At 45.8% G+C, this 22,165-nt stretch overlaps 1 protein-coding gene across 5 annotated transcripts in view; it reads right to left on the bottom strand.

Annotated features, from left to right (window-relative positions):
* Nucleotides 1-22,165, bottom strand: part of Rap1gap2 (RAP1 GTPase activating protein 2) — a 207,121-nt gene that overhangs the window by 45,238 nt on the left and 139,718 nt on the right. For 4 of the 5 annotated variants that reach the window (XR_007213665.1, XM_048365115.1, XM_048365113.1 and 1 more), the window contains 5 exons: nt 14,635-14,670; nt 9,280-9,324; nt 8,531-8,563; nt 7,937-8,149; nt 6,224-6,327 (listed from right to left, as the gene is read on the bottom strand). Coding sequence is in view for 4 of the 5 variants with exons in the window: in XM_048365115.1 (XP_048221072.1) it covers nt 6,224-6,327; nt 7,937-8,149; nt 8,531-8,563; nt 9,280-9,324; nt 14,635-14,670 (431 nt within the window). In the remaining variant the exon portion in view is untranslated. The remainder of the gene's footprint in view (nt 1-6,223; nt 6,328-7,936; nt 8,150-8,530; nt 8,564-9,279; nt 9,325-14,634; nt 14,671-22,165) is intronic. The other variant, XM_048365114.1, reaches the window with a different exon arrangement.

Here is a 22,165-nt window from a genome sequence, read left to right on the forward strand (position 1 = left end):
GCAAAAAGAAGCCAGGGACAGTGCTCAGGCCCTGAGTCCAAGGCCCAGGACTGGCAAAAAAAAAAAAAAGAAGTCTTAACTACTGATTTACCTGTTTTATTCATCTTTTCAGTCATCTTTTGGATTTCGTGATCATCTCTATTCCTTTTTACTTTTGCTTTCTACTTCACTCACTAGTTCTTGTCTTTTTTTATTTCCTTCCTCTGTTCTCTTTTTTTCTATTCTTTTTCTGCCTTCTAGCCTGCACACTTACTCATTTAACTTTTTTTATTTTTTAAACCAATGCATTTGGAAGTATACATTTCTATGTAAGTGCCACTTTAATTGCACCCCAGCACATTCTGCCTGGTAGTACTTTCACTGCCACCTAGTTCTAAATATTTTGTCAGTCTGGATATTCTCATTAGCCTATGAGTTATTTAAAAGGTAAAAAGAAAAAAACAATTTTCCAAGTATGAGATAATTTTCCTTTGATATTTTAACTATTGACTTATAAACTGCCTCATATTCAAGGAACATAATCTATGTTATATTCATTATTTTAAATTTATTGACTTCATACATGGACCACGGGAGAACACACAACTGAGTGTGAATGGGAAATGAATCTCTCTTCCCAAACCCCAGAATTTCCCACCCAGTCACAAGAATTACTAGGAGGACCAAGACTCCTCCTGGGGAGGTAGGAGGTTGCTCAGGAGAAACGTCCAAGAGAAGCAGGGAGCAAGAACCCCAGGCTGCACAGCACATCCCATGCTTACTCCCAAACACAGCTATCTGGGAGAGCAGAGACAACCAAAGATGCTACCCGAATGCACCTGCTCCACACCGCAGGAAACACCAAGAGTCAGAAAGAAGCACTCCCAAATTATACAGGAGTGCTTCCTTTATGCTAAATGTCTTCTTCCTGAAATTCTACCTCATCTGATTTTCATATTGCCATGACAGCTTTGTTTTACTTTCCATATCATTTTTCCTTCAGTGTGCCTCTCATTACTGGGTTTTTAACTCAATATGATAGTCTGATATTTTGATGGGCTAATCCATTTAATCCATTTACTTTTGTTAGAACTACTAAGATATTTGCAATTATCTGTGGTTTTTTTTTCTGTTTTTTTCTCTAGTCCAAGTGCAAGACACCTTCATTCAGTCCCCATCATGGCTACAGATCTGCCCAACACCCGAGTGCCATTTGCATTCTGCAGTCTGGTGACCAGGCTCATCCCAGATGCCTACTGATCTACCTTTTTGCCCCTGGCCTCCCCTTTCTTTCAATACACTATCTAGCCAGAGTGGCCACTGTGATATTCTCTCTTCTGTAACTCTCCTATTGCTCTTAGGATAAAACTCAAGCTCCTAAGTAAGGCACAGTTGGCTCACGCCTATAATCCTAGCTACTCAGGAGACTGAGATCTGAGGATCGAGATTTGAAGCTAGCCCAGGCAGAAAAATTCATGAGACTCTTATCTCCAATAAACTACTCAAAAAAGCCAGAAGTGGCTCTGTGGCTCAAGTGGTAAAGCACTAACCTTCAACAAAAGAAGATCAGGGCCAGAGCCCAGGCACCTGAGCTAAAGCCTCAGAACCAGCAAAAAATAATTAATTAATTAAAAAACAGTCAAACTCCTAAACATCATCTGTACATGCCCAAGCTTTCTCCTACCTGTCTAGTGTGACCTCTCAACTCTATACACATTCAAACCCTATTCCACCTGCAAGCCATTTTGAATTTCTGTTATTCCTTTCCATCTACCTTTTGCATCACCCCACTACCCTATGACAATCCAGGTCCATAAGAGACTGAGAAAAATTAAGAAGACCTCTGTACATCACTTTGACAATAAATAAGTAATTATTTAAAAAATAAATAAAAATTAAGAAGAGGACTAAGAATATTTAAAGTGGGGCCTGGAGATATAGCACACTGACAGAGTGCTTGCCTAGCATGCACAAGGCTCTGGGGAAGAAGAAAAAGAAAGAGGAAAAGGAAGAGGAGGAGGAGGAGGAAGAGGGAGGAAGCGGAGGGAGGAGAACAGTAGGGGAGGAGAATATACTGACTACTTTCTATGTTCAAGAAACAAGGTGATAGGGAGGGGGGAGGCAGGGAAAAATGAGGGAGGAGGTAACAAGTTTGATAAGAGATGTACTCACTGCCTTACATATGAAACTGTACTTCACTTTGACAATAAAGAAAATAAAAAGAAAGAAACAAGGTGAGAGTTTATTCCTCACTGTATCCCTACCACCAGACTTTAAGTAGACTTTAAAAGAATACTGCATTCCCTCATATGAACCACCATTGCATTTTTCTCAAGTCTGCTTGGATTTGAGTTTCTCAGACTGATAGTTTGTTTAAAACATTCTTCTACATTCGTAGGGAATACTGAGCCCTATTTTTTTTCTTTTTCTATTTTCTTCCACTTGAATTTCATTTGCCTGGTTTTTTTTTTTTCAATGTGGCTCTTCTAAGCATTATCAAATGAACCAGGAATCTTTCTATACTTGTCTATTCTCTTGAACAGTTTAAGTAACACAAAATCTGTTCCTTTAAAGTTTAAAATACCTGCCTGCCTACCATCTAACCTAGAAACACTTGGAGAAGTCTTTGGGAACTTATCTAATATATTCCATGGTTATCAGTGCATTTGAGGGTTAGTTGTTTTTTTTTTAATCTCATCTAGAGTTACATTTAATAATGGGTATTTTCCAAGAAAGGCATCTGTCTCAACATTTCCAACTTAATAGCCATCCACTAGTAATTATTAAATCTTAACATGTAGTCATCTATCCTTTTACATGTAATTTTGCACATTTGTATTTTCTTAACTATATTCACTGCCCAGTTATCTACATCATTTTTTTCTCCCTAGTGGGACCCAAGATTTTATCAAGTCTGTATTCTTTTATTTATAATCTATTCACTTGTATAATCTTTGTCTACTCCTTCCTCTTACTATTTTGAGATAATTATGTTGATCATAAGAATGGCAGCTACCATTTTTGAGTAGCTACTCAAAAGGGTACATAGCAGGCCAAGTGCTGGTGACTCACACCTATGATCCTAGCTACTCAGGAGGCTGAGATCTGAGGATTGTGGCTCAAAGCCAGCCCAAGCATACAAATCTGAGTGACTCTTATTAACTAGCAAAAAGACAGAAGTATAAATGTGGTTTAAATAGTAGAGTTCCAGCCTTGAGCAAAAAAGCCAAATAAGAGCAAGAGGCTCTGAGTTCAAGGCCTATTATTAGCACCAAAGGTGGGAGGGGAGAGAAAAGAGGTACACAATGCTCAACCATTTTAAGATAGAGACAGTCATTACCATATCACGATGAGGAAAATGAGGTACAGAGAGGTTACTTCTGTTGTCAGCATCACTTTTTCTTATTTAATAATAAACTGTCTCGGCTGATAAATTTTCTTCTAAGTACAGTTCTACATGTAATCTATTAGTTTTTACATAGAATAATTTAATGTCATTACTTTATAAATATTCTATAACTACGGTTTTGATTTCCTCTCTGGCCTAAAAGTTATTTCGAAAAGAATTGAGGTGTTTATTTCTATGTAGTTACGTGGGTTTTTTTTAAAAAAAAAAACCTTCTTTTGTTGTTAATTCCTACTTTTATTATCAAAGTAGAGATGAACATACTCAGCAGTATTTGCTCTTAAATTAACTTAGATTTACCTTATGGTTCAAAAGTTCCTGAATCTACCTACAACCCACAAGATTTTTTTTTTTTTTTTTTTTTTGCCAGTCCTGGGCCTTGGAATCAGGGCCTGAGCACTGTCCCTGGCTTCTTTTTGCTCAAGGCTAGCACTCTGCCTCTTGAGCCACAGCACCACTTCTGGCCATTTTCTGTATATGTGGTGCTGGGGAATCGAACCCAGGGCCTCATGTATATGAGGCAGGCACTCTTGCCACTAGGCCATATCCCCAGCCCCCCACAAGATTTTTTTAATAGAAATTTCAAATAGCAACCCAATTAAACAAAATAGCCAAGCCTCTGAACAGAAATTTCATAGCTAATAAACACAAGTATATACAAGAAGAGATGGTCCCAAATAATGGGTAGATTTTACATGGCTGATCTCAAGGCACACACAGAGATTATTGGCATGCTCTTCTCAGATCTGAGGCTGCAAAGCTGGCTGCTGTCGATTGGGAGGCACCAGGTAACAATTTCGAAGTCTATGGGAGTGAGCAAGAGGCCAGGACAGCCATCACTGCCATCCAGGGAGTGCTATCTCAGCATTACTTCTCCTTTGTATGTGGTAAAGCTTCTGAGCCACACGACCAGTTCTTCATGCCTGGTCTTCAATTTGGCTTGGCAGACACTCCAAGTACATGACGGATTGTCCAGTGTCCTAACTGACATACATGGCTTCTCTCTGCCACCCTGTGCACTGGCTTCCAGCTGGGGAGAGCCACATTGGAGCTTGTCCTGGGGGTTCCCAGGACATTCATTTCAAATACTGTTGACCCTAAACAACAAAGGGGCTCATGGAAAAAGATGTCTGACGTTCAGGGCTCCCTCTCCCTCTCATAATGATAAAATTCTTCTGGAATTCCTGTTTCTTTTCTTTCCTTCCTTCCCTCCTTCTTTCTGTCCCAGTACTGGGGCTTGAACTCAGAGGCTGTGTGCCTCCCCTGAACTTTTTCATTTTAGACTGGTCTGCCTCTATTTGAGCCACAGCTCCACTTTTAGCCTCCAGGGTTGTTGTTTGTTTGTTTTTCACAGTCTCATACTACATTGCTGCCTAAGGAAAAGGAATGGGTTCAACTCAGTATCACCCACATTTTGATCCTAACAGTCCCATAGATTAAAAAATAAATAAATAAAAAGGCAAAGTATTTGTTGAGCCTGGCACCTTACTAGCTTTCGGTCCTGATAAGCCTATCAGATGGGATACAGTGTCAGAAGAAAGAGCTTCAGTCCTGGTGTACCATCAACATCTTACTGAGAAGTCCCATGCAGTCTTAATAAGAAAGGAGGCAATTTCCTTTTCTTTCTTCCTTTCTTTCAAGATAGGATTGCCTATGTAGCCCAGGGTGACCTTGAGCTTGTGATCCTCCTGCCTCAAGCCCAGATTACAGGCAAGCCCAGCTCTATCAACTTTCTCATCACGAAAACACAGAGGCTGATCTAGGCACACATCCTATTTGAAGATGGAGATCCAGGTACTGCTGCTTCAGAAAGTTGTCTCTAGCTTCTTAATGGATTCTTCTGTGCCTTGAAAATACTATGTCCACCCAGGTAAACCTCCACAAGGACACCTGTTTTCTTTCTAAATAAAGGAGTGAACCAAGGTTAGTGAACCCTCCTAATGCTCCCAAAGCCAGATTATGTGCACTTGGTCCTTTGCACATTTATTTTAAAATTTAGGCAGGAAAAAAATGTAATTGCTTTTTTCCAAATAACTTCAAGAACTTCTGGCTAGGTTGCCTGAGTACAGGCTGGGAGCTTGGTAGGTTCATAACCGTCTACTCAGCATCTTGGTCTTCTGGCTTCTCCCCCACAAGCCCAGTTACAGACCAGAAAACAAGACCTAGACTCCCTGGGCCTCCACGGCATCCTGTGAAAATGACTACTTTAATACTTGTGACACATATTAAAATTCTGTTTTTCTCTCTTGCTAGACCATAAGCCTTTAGAGAGCAAGTATCAGCCATTATTGTCTCCAGCACCTATCCCAGGAACTGATTCAAAGGCCCAGGAACATGTTCTAGAACATGTTAGATGTGTCCAAAGGAAACATGTTCCAGTGACTGCCCTTGAGGAGAGGCGCCCTGGCTGGAGCCATACACCAGGGCTCCCATTGACAACATTGCTGTAACTCTGGAGCCAAAACCCTGCCCCCTACCCCCGATCAACAGACACACTGGATCTACCTTCTCGACCATGTGGTCACCAAGGGCAACATTATGTCCAACACCCTCCTGAAACAGGGAGCTGTGGCTCAGCTCCATGAACCTCTGGGTCTTGTACTAGAAAGAGAAACAGCAAGGGGTCTGATGGGGGTGACCTTGGGAATCAGACAGCTGGCAGGATCACAGGGATCATGCTGTCTGGCAACCTCCTGTATAGCCTCAGGATTCCAGAAGGTCAATCCCTCCAGCGCACCCAGACTAGACTGGTCGGACTGGTATTTCTACCCTCCCTGTCCCCACAGATGGCAGCCTCTCCTGGAAGAGGTACGGCCTCCATCAGCGCAACAGCCCTACCTGAGAATGATCCGAAGGTACTCCATCCCCTCCGCTTCCTCACACTTGATGGACAAGATCAAGTTCCCCAAGCTGCTGCCGGTACAATAAAAGTTTAGATGGTCCTAGAAATAGAAATGAGGTGTAAGTGGAGATGCAAGCCTTCAGACACAGTCCCCCCCCCCCCACACCCAATTACCTCCTTCACAAGGAGGGAGAAGCCCCACAGAAATGAGGAAGGGAGAGGTACTACTGCGTCCACTGCTGCTGCTTGCTGCTGCTGGTAGTGGTGGTGTTGATGCTGCTGCTGGTGGTGATGGTGGTAGTAATGATGGTGGTGTGGTGGTGATTGTGGTGGTGGTGATGGTGGTGGTAATGATGGTGGTGTGGTGGTGATTGATGGTGGTGGTGTTGATAGTGATGGTGATGGTGATGATGGTGATTATAGTTGTGGTGGTGAGAGTGATGGTGGTGATGGTAATGGTGATTGTGGTGGTGGTGATGTGATGATGTGGTGGTGGTGGTGGTGGTGACTGTAGTGGTGAGGGTGATGGTGATGGTGGTAATTGTGGTTGTGATGGGGATGGTGGTGGTTATTATAGTTTAGTTGTGATGGTGGTGGTAGTGGTGGTGATTGTGGTGGTGGTGGTAGTGGTGATTGTGATGGTGATAATGGTGATTATAGTTATGGTTGTGAGAGTGCTGGGGGTGGTGATGGTGGTGACTCTAGTGGTGGTGGTGGTGGTGACTGTGGTTGTGATGGTGGTGGTGGTGGTGATTATAGTTGTGGTTGTGATGGTGCTGATAGTGGGGATGGGGATGGTGGGGATTGTAGTTGTGATGGTGATGGTGGTGGCAATGTTGATGGTAGAGCAGCCATCAAGTACACAGAATGTTCTGGGTACTATACTATGAATTTAAGACCCTTTATCACCTTTAACTATAACCACGACTTTATAAGAAAGATGCACTGCCATTCCAACTCCCTAGATGGGAAATCTGTGTGTGGCCTCATGCCATACAAGTAAGTGACACATTCGGGGCTCAGCCCACGTCTGTTGAACTCTGAAGCTCAGGTTCTTCTCCACCACACCCTGGCCTTACTGTCTCACTCCCAGGAGGAGTCTTCACCAATACAGATCATGGGAGAAAGCCAAGGGGATCCCAGCACCTACCCCCAAGAGGAGCAAGAGCCTCTCTGCAGGAGGGGGACCCACCCAAGCTTCCTGGGGCCCCACCAAGGCCGCCAGACCACAGTGGGATGTTGGGGTCTTCATTTTAACAAGACCTCCCAGGGTTCCTAGGTGTCAGAAGCAGCCTTATCTAGGGGAGACACCGCAAAGCCACTCTAGGCTACAGAGTTCCGGCCTCTGCCCTTGAGATTCAGGGAATCTAACAAATCTAAAGGACAGAAATAGAATTATTTCACTGTGAGACAATCAGAGACTCATAGCACATCACTCAGTCTGGGGCCTCACTTGAGTGAGGCCACGAGAGATGTGTGCTGTGTAGATGAAAATGGAGGCATCCAAGGTGGGGACAGTTCAGACCCATCCCACCCTCCTTCGCCCCTCACCACTCATCCATCACTTCCAGCAATGCTAGCTGGGGTGGTTCCAAGGACCCTTCAACGGGCTCTGCAGGCCTCCAGGACATGGCCAGTCATCCCTCTCCACCTAAAACAGAGCCCCCTCCTCCAGGACCACCCCACCTGGCAGTGCCCCTGGGTCTCACCTTCCCTAGGAAGTGCCTGCGGTAGGCCCTGGCTTCACCCCTGCACTCGAGCTTATAGCCAAATGTGTTGGGGCTGAGGCTCTCCTCCTCCTCCTCCTCACAGATGCTGCTGCCCAGTGATGTCGGAGTGCCAACGTTCTCTGGGTCCTCGATCCAGTAGCCCCCAAACTGGGGCAGGATGATCAGAGGGTAGGGGCCTCCCTTCTCCACAACCTGGAGGCAGAGAGAAGGTCTTGCTCTGCAACCTGTTCTGGGGCTACAAGGGACTGCAGGGGGAAGAGGGGCCTAGTGGTACCCCCACCCGCCTCTGAACCGCTCCAGGGAGGGAAGCCTGGGATTTAAGGCCAAGGACAGTAACATGAGCCTCTCCTCTGAACTCCACAGCATCTCCAGTTTCACCGCTGACCCTGTAGCCCCATGGTTGCAAAGCCCATATAGGTATCCCCCTTTAAACATGGAGAAGCTGAGGTCACAGCAAAGATGAGGAGAGGCCAAGGTTTTCTCCTAAGTGGGGCTGGGAAAGACGATCATCTCCCAGAGAGGGGACCCAGGTGAGGCTGCAGTGCAGCTGGTTGGGGGGTGGAGGGGTCCTACCTCATCAATGCTGGGGTACGGGATATAGTCATCCTGCAAGACAAGCCATATGACACCACCGTGAGTCCCAGCACTGCCCATACTGTCTGATCACCATTTCCACGTCTCTCTCCCAGGTCTGGGAGAACACACTTCAGGACCTAGTGGGATGCACCATTGCTTTGGGGAAATCATGCAAGATGGAAGGGCAGCCTAGAGGCAGCTTTGAGTCTGACTTTGGCATCCATTGAGCCCCTCTCTCTCCAAAATGACACCACCAAAATGCAAATGCAGTGAGCAGAAGTTACAGCCCTTGTTGCCCCCAGTGATGCCGCCTTCTTACCATAGGATGCTGGAACAGAAAGAGGACTCCTAGACTCCCCCAAGCAGCCCTCCCCAGGTAAAGTGCTCACCTCCAAGAGCTGCACCCTTGGGCCTTCTAAGTGTAATCTTATGAGAAACCCAAAGCCAAGCAGCAAAACACTGAACAGATGCATGCACAGAACACAAGGGAAGGAGTCAGGCCAAAACCATCATTAGGTCCCCTCCAAGGCCTCCACCCCCAGCCGCTCAGTAGAAGCAGTGAGCTGGCACCCTATGTAGCCCTCCGGACATGAGTCTAACAAAGACACAGTCACTTAAGTGCTCCTGGTAAAAAGCAGAGTTAGACAGATGCAAGAGAGAAGAGGCCATCATCTCGCTGCTCTCCTTGCTCTCTGCTCTCCTCCCCCACCTAGCCACCTGGCCACCACTTCAGCCACCCAGCCCACCTTGTTCTTCTGGGGTCCTGGCCTCTGTTCTTCAAGCTTGATCCCCTGTGGAACCAAGGAAGAGAGGATTCATGGAAGCAAAGGTCACAAAAGGGGCCCATTGGAAGGGTTCTGGGCACCTTGCTAGGGGCTAGTGATGACCAGAGTGCAAGAGCTGGCAGGTGGGGAGGGCCTAGCACCTCCCATTCCTGCTTGCTGTCAGTCCTCAAAGTAACCCCAGATGCAGCAGCAGAGCAGCTGGCTACAAGCATGAACTTTGTGCTGGGTGTCAATGGCTCATATTTAACTACTCAAGACACTGAGATCTAAGGATCTTGGTTCAAAGCCAGCCAGAGCAGGAAAGTCAGCTCTTATCTCCAATTAATCAACAAAAAGCTACATGAAGTGGAGCTGCAGTCCAAGTGGAAGAGCGCCAGTGTTGAGTGAAAAAGTCAAGCAAGGCCTTGATTTTAAGCCACAGTACTGGCACTAAACAAACAAAAACACCATGAGGGCTGGGAATGTGGCTTGTGGGTAGAGTGCTTGCCTAGCATGCATTAAACCCTGGGTTTGATTCCTCTGTACCACATAAATAGAAAAAGCCAGAAATAGCACTGTGGCTCAAGTGGTAGAGTGCTAGCCTTGAGCAAAAAGAAGTTCAGGGACAGTAATCAGGCCCTGAGTTCAAGCCCCAGGACTGGCAAAAACAAAACACACAGAAAAACCCACCATGAACTTGAACTTGGACCAGATCACTCAAGTTTAGATGCCAAATGCCAACACTGAGGCTAGCTTGATGGGCAGTTGTAGAAACCTCGGTGTAACTCATGGTCCTGTCTGTAAAATGGGAATGACAGCAGCCTCTCCCACGGTAGGGCTGGGGCTGAGCACGGGTGAAGCCCATGAACCCTGACTGGTGGACAGTAGATGCTATGCACTGCCAGTGCCATGGCTTGGCACCATTGTCACACTAAAGCTTAAGTATCTATAGCCGGCAATGGGGAAAGAGGGAAAAGAATCTGCTGGTGTAAGAGCCAACCCTGAGCCTTGTCAAGGCTAAGGTTAGATACAAAACCTGGGTCAGATACAAGAGGTCAGATACAAAACCTGGGGCTTGGGGCTGGGAATATGGCCTAGTGCCAAAGTGCTCGCCTTATAAACATGAAGCCCTGGGTTCGATTCCTCAGCACCACATATATAGAAAAAGCCAGAAGTGGCACTATGGCCCAAGTGGTAGAGTGCTAGCCTTGAGCAAAAATAAACCAGGGACAGTGCTCATGCCCTGAGTTCAAGCCCCAGGACTGACAAAGGACAAAACAAAACAAAACAACAACAACAACAAAAAACCCTGGGGCTGGAGTAAAGAGGCCCACCTGCAGGTGTCTAGGAATTCACTTCTGGGAGCAGCTCCTCGTCCAGTAGCCCCAAAGCTAGGTTCTGACCTAGCTAGGTCATTTGAGAGGTGAACACAGGGTGTTCCCAAGATTGAAAAATCGGGGGGTGGGGGGGTAATGGACTGGTGGAACAAGCTAGGGGGGGGAAACAATCCCCTCTGGAGTGAGAAGAGTGGGAAGCAGCCCTTGCCTGGTCCTCACATCACCTTTCCACTAGCAGGGGAAACTGAGGCTCCAAAAGAGGCTGTATGCCTCAGCTAGTGAGTGACAGGGGTTGGACTTGAAAGCAGGCTCCCTGGCCGCCAGGTGCATGCCCACACCCCATGCTCCCCGGGCAGCGGGGCCCACTGCTAGGTGGATTTAGATGCCGCTTCTCTGGACTTCTTGGCTGAGTCAACCTGGAGACACACTGTTCAGGAAGGTGTGGGAGGGCCCCACCCACCAAACAGGTGTTCCTCACACACAGGCAGAAAACCACCTGGGTGGCCCTGTACACTCTGTCCAGATTGGCAAGTGGGGAAGGGGGCAAAAGAGAATGATGTCAGGAGTTTGTTTGGCTGGTCCTTCGTGAGTCATTGCTGTCTGGGAACAGTCCCTAGGGCAGGACACAAACCTTCCTCACAATCCTGGGCCACTGCCTTTCTCCCTCCTTCCCTCCCTCCCTACCTCAAGCTGGGCTCTCTCCCCTTCACATATTCTTTATATTAACCTGTTATGATTTCCTCTTCTCCCCTCTCCCTCCCTTGAAGAACTGGAGGCTCAGAGAGGGAAAGTAGGTTGACCAAACTTACTCAACTAGAGCAGACTGTCAGGCTGAGACTTGAACCCAAGACAGGAAGATCCAAAGCCTGTACCCTTGTCCTCTCCTGCTTCTCGGGGGCTCCAGCCCCTGGTAACAAGGAATAGACCTCCTTCAAATTCCGAGACTCTTGGGGCTGGGAGTCAAAGATCTAGGATTCTAGTTTTAGTTTCTTCACAATTTGCAAATGGGACCCGGGCACTTAAACTGCTCTGAGGCTCAGTTTCCACAATGGCATAATGAGGAAAAATGGAGCCCACACCCAAGACAGAATCCCGCCACTTCAGGCAGTGCTTCATGGCTAGCTCTTTCCCATAAGACGGCTTCTGAAAACTGGGAGCCTTCTGAGGGGAAACATGAGAGCCTTACACACTGAACCTGGGTTTCCTCGCGCTCCCTTCCTGGAGGAGGGAAGGCCTCTAGGTGGGGCTGAGGCCCGAGACTTGTAGGAGGAACCCTCAAGAAGGCCAGGGGAGCTGCTGAGCCCCCCTCTAGCCAGCTAGAATCCCATTGGCTTAAGGGGAAAATCCCAGCTTTGCTTCAAGAAACTGAGCCATTAATTACACCCTGTCTTCCACCACTCAGTGATACATGTGCAGGCCCTGTTTCGGAGACTGGATTATAACTTACTGGTGCAAATAAAATGAATTGTGGTCCACACACTGCTGGGCACAGAGGAGGGTCTTAGTGATGTACTCCCAGTAATGTCCCAAGCACCAAAAAAAATCCCTCTCTGTCCAACAATCCTTCCACCCCTTCCTTACCCTCAGGGACACCTGGTAGCTCCTTCGGCAGCTCAGGACCACCCCCGGACGCTACACTTGCTCCTCATCCTGAAGCTTCCAGACTGGCAGTTCAGAATCTTCCTCTTTTACTTAGAATGGGAAGTGCTGTCACACAATAGCTGAGCCCTGTGGCTCTGAAGCACTAACTAATTGTGCATCCTTCCAGGCTTTATGAAATAATAACTGGGACCCCAGCTTTCTCACCTAGGGTATGAGAAGCACACTGGCATACCCACATGGGTGACCTTTTCAGGACCAATGAATCCCTACCCATCCCTGATCTTGAATAAGTCCATGAAATATCAATTAAGCTTGTACCTCTGCTCATACACCCTGGAGCAATAGTGCATGTTTGTTCTAAAAATGCCATAGATTTTTTTTTAATTTAAATTTCATATGCGGGCTGGGAATATGGCCTAGTGGCAAGAGAGCTTGCTTCATATACATGATGCCCTGGGTTCAATTCCCCAGTACCACATATATGGAAAACAGCCAGAAATGGCGCTGTGGCTCAAGTGGCAGAGTGCTAGCCTTGAGCAAAAGGAAGCCAGGGACAGTGCTCAGGCCCTGAGTCCAAGGCCCAGGACTGGCAAAAAAAAAAAAAAGACCAAAAAAAAAATTTCAAATGCTTGGTTCCCTGATACAAAGAGGCCTGGTGTTTTCCTCAGACCTACATCATCCTCCTGTTATTTTAAACCATTTCTAGATTATATCTATGACCTAATGGATACAGACTTGTGTCAATGGTTATTAAACTGTGCTGTTCACAGAAGAATGAGGAGGCAAAAACCTGTACTTAAGTGGTACAGCCACAATCCCCCACACCTGATGTGCATTTGATTTAACCTGCAGCTTTAGAACTGCAGACATGAATTGTGATTACAAAGAACCTTCCAGGAAGATAGCCTGAGATGACCCACTGAAAGCTGCTAAAAAAAATAAAAAATTTAAAAATAGGTAAGGGGGGCTGGGAATGTGGCTTAGTAGTAGGATGCTCACCTAGCATGCATGAAGCCTTGGGTTCGATTCCTCAGTACCACATACACAGAAAAAGCCAGAAGTGGTGCTGTGGCTCAAGTGATAGAGTGCTAGCCTTGAGCAAGAGAAGCTCAGGGACAGTGCTCAGGCCCTGAGTTCAAGCCCCAGGACTAGCAGAACAAAAAATAGGTAAGGGGGCCAGGTACAGGGGCTCACAGCTATAATCCTAGCTACTCAGGAGGTTGAGATCTGAGGATCATGGTTCAAAGCCAGCCTGGACAAGAAAAGACCATGAGAATTCATCTCTGATTAGCCATCAAAAATCTGGAAGTGGAGTCATACATAGCTCAAGTGGTAGAGTGCCACTCTAGAGTGAAAAAAGCTATACAAAGGCATCAGGCCCTGAGTTCAAGCCCCAGTACTTGCACACAGAAAAAAAGCGCTGACTTCTTGCTTGGGCCTAGGAATTCACTGAGATCATGGCATTCTCAGTCCCTAGTCTTGTATCTGACTGTGCTCTGAGCCATGCAGCCCTTCACCTTGGAGTCCAGGAAGGGCATGCCTACTCTCTAACATCTGCCCCGCCCAACCTCCTCAGGACAGATCACCAGCCAGGCAGCAACAACTCACTGGTCCTGTCCAGACTGTCCTGTCCAGCTACTATCAATAGCAGCTGATAATGGCAATAACTTCTTCTTTTGGGGGAATCCCTCCCAAAATTAGACGTGAGATAATGCTTCAGCCAGGCCACCCTTGGACTAGGATTGTCCACACACGTCTTACCCCCACCCCACCCCTATTATTTCTCTACTTAAACCTGAAGCTCATGTCTATACTTTAAAGACAGGCTGAAGTCCTACTACTTAGCTTCTGAAGTGTTAGTACTTAGTTCTAAGCAGGCTGAAGTGTTAGTACTTAGTTCTTTTCATAGTAATGTGCCTCATAATAAAGCTCCTTTCTCTTCCTCCCCTTCTTCTTGCTCTCTCTATTGGTGTGTTGGAACCCTGATATGTAGAACCCTGGAGTTGGGGCTAGAGGCTAAAACTCCTTTCAATGTCAGTGGAAATGTTTATTCTTATTTATCTAAAATGTCTTGGAAATGGTAAGGAAGTGTCCAATCAGGATTTGAACTCAGGACTGCTTCCCAGCTGGGGCTCTGCCTCCCAAAGACGACTGACACCACTGAGACAGGGCTTGCCTTTGCAGGCTTCCTTTCCAACCCACTGTAAGAAGAAATGCCCTTCCAAGCATTTCCCCCACACCATGGGGTGCATGGCACCCCATTTGGTCCCCAAGTTGGAGTTTTCCCAAGGGCTCTGTACTTCTTGGCCGTGAGTGGCCTCGGTTGTGGGGGCTGAGGGGCCCCTTTGCCACACCCCACCCCCAGGTCTGCATAGCCTCCCATGTGGGTGATGTTTACCTGCATTTTCTCCAGCATCTCGAAGAACTCTGCTGACTGAAAGATACAAACAGGGTGGGAGAGAAAGGCACAGTCAGGTGGGTGATGGGCTGGTAAAGTCTCCTGCTCAACCATCTGGAAACCCAGGCCGGGCTTCCCCAGGGACAAGGTTCATTTGGGTCAAGAGGAAAGATAATTTGATTTTTGCCTTAACAGAGCTGGAGGGCCAGAACACATCATCAGCAGAAGAGGAAATAAAAACAGGCCTGGGCTGGCCCAGCCCAGGGAGAGCGGCTACTCCATCTCTGGTCTTGGCAAGGGGCAGCAAAGGCCCTGGAAAAAGCCAAGGTTCTCAAAATGCCCAGGTGCACTCAAGCACCAGCAGGACACAGGTGTGGGATGCTTTCAGTCCATCACTGAAGGCAAGACGTCTCCCACAGGTCGCTGTCCATAGCCCCTGCAACACGGGCTTTTTCTGTCTCTTGTCAAATCTCTCTCAGGCTACTAGAGAGAAAGCTGATAAGCACAGAGCCATTCCAGCCAGGGTCAATTTGAGTCCCTGATGAGCACCCCCTCACCCCGGGGATACACAACCTCTGTCACCAAGGCACACAGTGAGACCCAATTGTTGGTAAAGTGAAGCCTGAAACTCATTCCAGTGAGCCTCCCAGGATGTGGATAAAACGTGTGGGGGTGGGGGGTGGGGGGGTGTGCACATACACATACCATACACACACACACACACACACACACGCACGCGTGCACAAGCGCACGTGCGTCCTGTGGCTTGAAATCAGGGCTTAGGTGCTGTCCCTGAGCTTTTTTTTTCTCAAGGATAACCACATGAGCCACCGTTCCACTTCTGGTTTGGGGTGGTTAACTGGAGATAAGAGTCTCATGGACTTCCTTGCCAAGGTGGCTTTGAACCATGATCTTCAGATCTCAGCCTCCTGAGATTACAGGCATGACCCACCAAAACCCAGCATGGATCAATTATTTTAAAACTGCCCTCCAACAGCTTCTGTCCAGACCTTTAACCCACTTTGGAGCCACCTTTGTAAGCACAGGTAAAGTCAGGAAGGAGAACAAGGAAGTAGCAGGATGGCTGAGAGGCTGGTGGCTCCACCCCTACAAAGGGCAAGCAAGCATCTCTCAGGAGCCCCCACTTCCCACTCCTCTCCCACCATCCCGTCACTGCCCACACGAGGCACTGGCATCCCAATCAGTGAGTGCCCAGAGAAAACACAGTGATGACAAATGAGCCCATCCCTGTCATGCAGAGGTAGACCCCCCAACACTCTCCCTGCCTCTGTAGGAGCCACAACTACCCAGGATCTCCCCACGGCCCTCACAGTTCAGAAGGGAATCACCTGGAGAGACCCATTCCTGCTGCAGACTCAAGCCCCTGCCAGGCCAAATCAGGCCTGGTAGAGGTAGAAAGCCTTTGACCTCCCAGAAACTAAGGATCTAGAGTCTGCAAACCCTGTATGTGTACATACAGAACTGGGCTTGGGGCATCCACCCAACACCTTTGGCCAGGGAAGCTACCAAATGAGCAGATCCCAAGCATAGTGTTTCCACTTGTTCTAGATACAAATGCACCAGCTGCACAGCACGTTCTCACCAGCTCTAGTCTCCAGGAGACCAGGACTGTCAATAGAAAGAGCTCACACGAATGCACAAAGACAGAAATATGAGCAGGAAAGACAAGAGGACAGAAATCATCCACATTTGAAATGTACACACCTCCAGTCCAGTAACTACACAGCTAGGAATCTACAGCTTAGCACACTTCCACATACACACAAAGACATGCAAAATGTTCTCTGCTGCATTGTGTGTCCAGCACAAAATGGAAACAGCTTTAACACCAATCTATATTTTTCAAAAATTGTTTAGAGTAAGCTACATTCACAGGAGAAAATGCAAATAGTATAAACAACCCTAAGTAAATAAGTCAGATAGGTAAAATGGACAAATTCATAGGAAAACACTAACTACCAAATTGACTCAAAAAGAAATATAACAAATAACTGGCTATTACAGGCTCATGTCTGTAATCCTACCTGCTCAGGAGGCTGAAATCTGAAAATTGTGATTTAAAGCCAGCCCAGGCTGAAAAGTCTGTAAGATTCTTATCTCCAGTTAACCACTCAGAAAATCAGAAGTGGTGCTGTGGCTCAAGTGGCAGAGCACTAACTAGCCTTGAGCTGAATAGCTCAGGAACAATGCCCAGGCCCAGAGTTCAAGCCCCACAATGGGCCCTCCCCCGCAAAAAAAAAAACTGAAACTGGCTCGAGAGGTAGATCTCCAGCCTTGAGCAAAAAAAGCTTTGACTCATATATAAGTTTATATGATCCATGGAAGGGAATGGGAATCACAGAAAGAACAGGACAAAGGATGAACACAACAATGATACTCACTAGACACTATGTTGGAAATGAACTTTACAACTCAGGGGAAGGGTAGTGGGGAGTGGTAAGCAGGAGAAAATAAGGAAGGGGTAACAGTATTTAAAAAGAAAAAAAAAAAGCTAAAGAACAGCACCCAGGCTCTGAATTCAATCAAGTGCATGCACACACACACACACACACACACACACACACACACACACGGCATGCACACACACACACACACACACACACACACACACACACACACACAGAAACAAATACATAACAAGCCGGATGCTGGTGGCTCCCATCTGTAATCCTAACTATTTGGGAGGCGGAGATGTGAGAATCATGGTCCAAAGCCAGCCCTGGCAGAAAAGGCCATGAAACTCTTATCTCCAATTAACCATCAGAAAACTGGAAGTGGAGCTTTGGCTCAAAGTGGTAAAATGCTAGCCTTGAGCAAAAAGAGCTCAGGGATACACCCTGAGTTCAAGCCCCATGACTGAAAGAAAGAAAGAAAGAAAGAAAGAAAGAAAGAGGAGGGAGGGAGGGAGGGAGGGAGGGAGGGAGGGAGGGAGGGAGGGAGGGAGGGAGGGAGGGAGGGAGGGAGGGAGAAATATAACAAAGAGATTGAATTAGTGAACAAAAAACTATCCATAAAGAAAATCCTACATGAGGGACAAGGCAACAAACAGTACAAGAAATGTATCCAATGCCCAACGTATGATACTGTAACCTCTCTGTACATCAGTTTGATAATAAAAATTTGAGAAAAAAAAAAAGAAAATCCTAGGCCCAGGCAGTTTTATTTGTAAATTCTAGCAAATATTTAAAGAATGAGTATTAATTTCTCATGCTCACTCTAAAGAAAATATAAAGATACTTTATAGAGTAGTAGAGAATATTTACAAAGTTTACAGAGTAGTAGAAAATATTTACAAACCATATATTTGATAAGGGACTTCAATAGACACTATATAAAGAACTCCAACAACTCAATAATTTTAAAAGATAACTACATTTTAAAATGATCAATGAGTCTGAGTATGGTGGCTCAGCATGCGATCCTAGCTAACTGGGTAGAGATCAGGAGGACTGAAGTTAGTGGTCAGCCCAGAAAAAGTTCTCCAGACCACCATCTGAATCATAGCTGATGGCATGAGCCTATCATTCCAGCTATGTGGGAGGCAGAGATCAGGAGGACTGTGGTTTGTAAAATCCCATCACAACCAATAAAAAGCTGGGCATTGGTCTGGGAATATGGCCTACTGGCAAGAGTGCTTGCCTTGTATACATGAAGCCCTGGGTTCAATTCCTCAACCACATATATAGAAAACAGCCAGAAGTGGTGCTGTGGCGCAGGTGACAGAGTGCTAGCCTTGAGCAAAAAGAAGTCAGGGACAGTGCTCAGGCCCTGAGTTCAAGCCCCAGGACTGGAAAAAAAAAAAAAAGCAGGACATTGTGCCTGCCATCCCAGCTATGTGGGAAGAACAGAATCAAAGTCCAGGCCAGGCATTGGGGATTTAGCTCAGTGGACAAGCACTTGCCTGGGAAGTGCAAGGCCCTGATTTCAGTCCTCAACTCTGGAGAAAAAAAAAAAAAAGGTACAAAGCCAGGCCAGCCTGGGCAAAGATACAAGACCTTATTCAAATATAGCTATAGCAAAAAGGACTGGGGGCATGGCTTAAGTGCTCAAGTGGAAAAGCATCTGCCTAGCAAGTACAAGACCCTGAGTTCAAATCCCAGTATCACCAAAGGCGGGGGTGGGGAAAGGTAGGAAAAGTCTTAATAGATTTTTCCTCACACACACATACAATTAGTATAAATGGGCACTAAGTCCATAGAAAAGACCCTCAATGTCATTAATCATCAGGAATTACACAATGGGTTTCCACATATACCATTATAATCCATTAATTTAAAAAAAAACACATAAAATTAGTTTGGGCAAAGATGCGGAGACATTGGAACCCTCAGATATTGCTGGAAGAAATGTGAAATGACCCAGCCACTGTGAAAAGTAATTTTGTAGTTCCTCAAAAAACTAAACAGAGTTATCATGATCCAGAAATTTGTTTTCTGTGTATATTCGGAAAAACGGTAAACAGGAACCCAAGGAATACTTGTCTGCAAATATCCACAGCTACATTATTCACAATAGCCCAAGGTCCATCAATGGATAACCCAATGAAGCACATCCATACAGTGGAATAGTGTTCAGCTGTAAAAGGTACATAGTACTGCCATATGTTACAACATGGATGCACTTTGAAAACATAGTAAGTGAAATAAAACAAACATTTTTAAAACTGTGTATTAAATGATTCTATTCATATGAAATGTCCATAACAGGCAAATCCTTAGAGACAGTAAGTAGATTAGTGGCTTCTTGAGGCTGACAGGACTGGGAACCTGGAAGGGTGAGAGCTAAAACATACTGTATTTCTTTACAAGGTGATGAAATATTCTATACTGATGGTTACCCAAGTCTGTAGCTGCACCAAAACTCACAAAAGTATACATTTCCAATGGATGGCTTTACTGTATGTAAAGTCAGCTTCACTGTTCAAAAAGAAAACAACTACTCAAACATTCAGAAAGTGCAACAGAAAGCCAGAGCCGGTGGCTCACATCTGTAATCCTAGCTACTCTGTTCAAAGTCAGCTCAGACAGGAAAGTCTGTTAAGACTATTATCTCCAATTAACCACCAGAAAACCAAAGTGATGCAGTAGCTCAAAGTGGTAGAGCACCAGCCTTGAGCAAAAGAGCTCAAGGTCAGTGCCCAGGCCCTGAGTTCAAGCCCCATGACTGAGCAGGAAAAAAAAGTGATACATTTGTATTGCTTACAAAAAAAAAAAACTCTCCAAGTTGGGAGAGGAAAGGAAGCAAATTTGAGGATACCACATGGTATATGGTCCCACTCCTATGAGAACAACCTTAAAAGCAAAATCAAAAACTACCTACATGCAAAATGAGTAAGGGGGTAACAAGTATGACAAGAAATGTACTTACTACCTTATGCATGCAACTGTAACCCCTCTGTACATCACCTTGACAATAAAATTAAATAAATAAATAAACTACCTATATGCATATGCATGCATAAAAATGATCTGGAAGAATAAATACCAAACTATCAAAGTGGAACACTAGTGGCTCAGGCCTACAACCCTAGCTACTCAGGAGGCTAAGATCTGAAGGATCATGGCTCAAGGTCAACCCAGGCAGAAAAGTCTGTGAATAACTTTTATTCACAGTCCAAAATAAACAGATGAAAAAAATCTGGGCTGGGGGTGTGCCTCAAGCAGTAGAGCACCAGCCAAGTAAGCAAAAAGGAGGCTATCATACCCAAAAGGAGGGTAAGAGCAGCAGGGAAGTTGAGCTTTATATCTGGCTTACTTCATCAACATGCAGACCCATGCTGCTTGTGTAATTACACTTTAAATACATAAGGAAGTCTTGTAAGGGAAACGAAAAGTGTGCAGAGGACATGAACCAACTACTACAGCAGAAACAGAAAAAGGCCAACAAACACATGGCAATGTGCCCAGCCTCCCTATGCATTAAAAGAACTGAGGTGAGAGATAATAAGATCACATCTTCCCCCATCAGACTGGCCAGTGTTAGCAAGGACATGAGCCAAGGGCACAGGAATTGCAGGTAATGTATGATCTTTCTAAAGAGCAATCTGTGTCACTGTGTGTCCAAAGTCTTAAAAATGTTTGCATCCTTTCATCTGATAAACCTGGGTGTTCTAGGGAATTTACCCTAAGGCGATAGTTGAGCAACTACACAAAGACAAGAACGTTCATCACAGCATTGCTGAGGTATATATATACACTCACAAGTGGGAAGGGGAAAATAATGCAGGAGCACACCCTACACTCATATGATCAAATCTGGAAGAGATCTGTATGAATTAGGCTAGTGTGAAGAAGATTCACAATGCATCACTAAGTAGGAAACACAGGGCTGTGAATAAGATGTAAGATGATCCCTATTTTTCCAATTAAACATAAAAAGGCATTTTGGAGGCACATACAGGTTGAGCATAAGAACTCAGAAGAATTGCTTCTTTAAATTTTTACTTTCATCCGTTTTTCTGTTTGTCTTTTGTGTCCATACTGAGGCTTGAATTCAGGGCCTCTTGCTCTTGGATTTTTCACTCAGGGCTGGTGCTCTACCATTTGAACCACAGCTCCACTTCCAGCTTTTTGCTGGTTAATTGGAAATAAGTGTCTCGTGAATTTTCCTTCCTGGACTGACTTTGAACTGTGATCCTCAGGTCTCAGCCTCCAGAGTAGGTAGGATTACAGGAGTGGGCCACTGCCACCCAACCGTAAAACTTCTCCCTGGAACATCATACTCCATCACTTCTAATTTATCTACTCATTAGAAGCAAGAGTCCAAATCCAGCCTACCTCAAGGGGAGAACCTGTTAGAGAACTATCAAAGAATGTGCAGATACATTTTCAAACCAACACACCAGCAAAGACACAGGAGCCTGAGCAGAACTCAAGTGGTAGAGTACTAACCTTGAGCATAAGAACCAAGCAAGAGAGTGAAGCCGTGAGTTCAGGCCCCAGTACCAACACCAAGAAAGAGAGAGACAGAGAGAGAGTCGCATGATAGAAAAGGATGAAGTGGGAATGGTACCACATGGGTCACACTTCCTGAAGTTCACCTGGGAAAAGAGAGTTGAGGTCCAGGCTTGGAAGACTGTGATAGCCAGTACTCAGGCTTCATCTGCAGAGCAGGCTAGGTGAAGTAGAAAGACAGGAGAGAAGAGCCCAGTGGCAGAGCCTAGGTCTGGGGAGTGGCTGACCTTCTACTGCCCAACTGGGGGGCCTGGCATACATTAATCTTGATTACTTATTCTCTTAATTTCCTCCCTTGAGAACTGAATCAAATAATCCCTGACTTCCAGAGAGAGCTTTTATGTGGATGAAATGATAAAATATACAGGAAGTGCCCAGCCAGGGCCTGGTCCACAGCAAATACTCCAGTCAACAGCATCTGTTAGCAAAAATGATTGGAAAGCTTGCTGGGGAAGCCAGCTTTTACCCGGTTGGGCTTGAGAGTACTTTCGCTCTTCTTGTCTTTGGCGATCCTCCTGGGGATGGTGTTTGGGGATGATTGTGGAAGATGAGTGTGT

The sequence above is a fragment of the Perognathus longimembris genome, chromosome 17, assembly GCF_023159225.1.
Source record: "Perognathus longimembris pacificus isolate PPM17 chromosome 17, ASM2315922v1, whole genome shotgun sequence".
Classification (NCBI taxonomy): Eukaryota; Metazoa; Chordata; class Mammalia; order Rodentia; family Heteromyidae; genus Perognathus; species Perognathus longimembris.